General features: G+C 38.5%; 1 protein-coding gene across 1 annotated transcript in view; it reads left to right on the forward strand.

Moving 5' to 3' along the window:
• Positions 1-1,338: 1,338 nt before the first annotated feature.
• The window catches only part of LOC101848607 (L-xylulose reductase), a gene marked incomplete at both ends in the record, with an annotated part of 8,789 nt that continues 7,627 nt past the window's right edge, over positions 1,339-2,500 (forward strand). The window contains 1 exon segment of the mRNA XM_013087408.1: positions 1,339-1,508. Coding sequence (XP_012942862.1) covers positions 1,339-1,508 — 170 coding nt within the window.

A 2,500-nucleotide genomic window follows, 5' to 3' on the forward strand; every position in this document is an offset into this window, starting at 1 on the left:
TGTGTGCCTGTATGTGTGTGTAAGAGAGGGAGAAAGAGAGGGAGAAAGAAAGAGAGAGAAGAGAGAGAGGCAGATAGAGAGAGAGAGATAGAGAGAGAGAGAGAGAGAGAGACAGAGAGAGAGAGAGACAGAGAGAGAGCGAGAGAAAAGAGATTGAGTATGTAAATTAACTAGTGCGTTTGCGTGTATGTGTTTACCAGGCTTCAAGTAGTTTATCTTTATGACAAACAATCAACTTCACCTCACCTCACCTCACCTCCTTCACCTCACCTCACCTCACCTCATATCATCTCATCGCATCCTCACCTCTCCTCATCTCATCTAATCTCGCAACCGTACGGGCGTGGGTTCACGTTATCCTGTCAGGGACCCGACGTTGTGTCCTTGGGAAAAGCACTTTAATGTACTTGACACGAATTTTTCTCACTCCCGCAGCTAAAAATGCGTAACCAGTTATAGACAGTGAAAGATCTTGTCAGTTTGTTTGTTTTTGGGCGCTTAATCAGCTGCTTACCCCCCGGGGCTGTGCTACTGACTGAAGTGTATTTTAGCCATTCCCAAAGGGGGTACATTATCATGTTCTGTTGCACAGTAGAATTGTAAATGGGCTGATTCATCAATGTCATGCTCATATCTGTGCCGGAATTGCAACAAGGAACTGCTACTTTTTCTTTTCTCATCCTTACTATTTTCCTCTACTTCTTTTGTATGTTTGCCACTCTCTTGTGACCCGCTATTTTCGGGGTGCTTTGATAGCCGAAGTAGACTTTGTGCTGTTGAAGCTAGAGAGGTGAGCAGAGTAAGCCCGATTCCCTGAAAGGACTTCTCTGTTGACATCCACCCCTTGGCGCTCATATGACCATATGCAGTTGCGAGCACCGTAAAACCTCTACTTTAAAAGAATAATAAATTAGCTGCTTGCACTCTATACTTCTTGGTAAGCTGAGAATATTTCTGAGTATTCTATGGTCTGCTGGGGTAATAATAATATAGTGTAAAGCGCATAGTGTTTGCTGTAGAGCGGGGTAACGCGCTATACACGTGCTAATTATTATTTGCTATTTATCATTTATTATTTATCCTTTATTATCTATTATTTTTATTATTTACGTATTATTTATTATTCATTGTTTATTCTTTTTTTAAATTATTATCATTATCTGAGATTAGTTGAGTAGAGCGGAGTAATGCATTATACAAGTGCTATTTATTATTTGCTATTTATCATTTAGCTTTAAAAAATATTCATTTCTTACTTATTATTTACATCTAGTTATTATTTATTATTATCATTATCATTATCTGACTTTGTGTATCCTAAAATGCTGATACTTTCAGGGTCGCGACAGTGGCAGACTAGAGGAGAGCCTGGCACTATGCAAGAAAAGCAACGGGAGTGCAAAGAGCGCGGTTGGGGTGACTGGGGACATCACGGAGACCGAGACGAGGAAGAAACTGCTGGATAAGGCAATCCACACCTTCGGAAAGATCGATATTCTCATTTTCAGGTGAAATATCTATCTGTCGATCTTGCCGACTGTTCTATCTATCTGTCTATCTATCTGTCTATCTATCTATCTATCTATCTATCTATCTATCTATCTATCTATCTATCTATCTATATATTTATCTATCTATCTATCTTTCTTTCTATATATCTATCTATCTATCTATCTATCTATCTGTCTGTCAGGTGAAATATCTATCTATCTATCTATCTATCTATCTATCTATCTATCTATCTATCTATCTATCTATTTATCTATCTATCTATCTTTCTTTCTATCTATCTATCTATCTATCTATCTATCTATCTATCTATCTATCTATCTGTCTGTCAGGTGAAATATCTTTCTATCTATCTATCTATCTTTCTGTCTATCTATCTTTCTATCTATCTATCTTTCTATCTATCTATCTATCTATCTATCTATCTATCTATCTATCTATCTATCTATCTGGATCTGGAGGAAACATCGGCAGTTATGGGTAACACTCATTCTCTGCTAGGATATTCTCAAAACCCTACATTTACCTGGTCTCCCCACCAGCAGTCTGTTCAACTGCTCTAATGTCTAAGTAGGTTGTTCTTCATCACCTTTCCTCACACACATACACACACACACACACACACACACACACACACACACACACACACACACACACAAAGCTTCATGAACCAGAAAAACAAGCTCAGTAGTTCAACAGAAAGAAAATCTGGTGTCGTCAAGATTGTATCATCGTAAAGGATCTTGCGGGCATCTCATTATTTTTTCCATGATCCAAACATAAATTCTGTAAGATTGGTAGATTGAAATGTCTCCACAAAACCTTACACGTCACAAAAAGAGACAGGCAGAGAAAGGAAAAAGTAAGAGCGCCTTTTAGCACTGAGTCCTGCCATAGAAAAACAGATCATTAAAATGGTTTGACCACCTGTTACTTATGTCACCTAGCCAGCCAGCCTCGAGAGCCTATAACACCAAGTACTCAGGCTATA

This window comes from Aplysia californica, unplaced genomic scaffold, assembly GCF_000002075.1.
Source record: "Aplysia californica isolate F4 #8 unplaced genomic scaffold, AplCal3.0 scaffold00585, whole genome shotgun sequence".
Classification (NCBI taxonomy): domain Eukaryota; kingdom Metazoa; phylum Mollusca; class Gastropoda; order Aplysiida; family Aplysiidae; genus Aplysia; species Aplysia californica.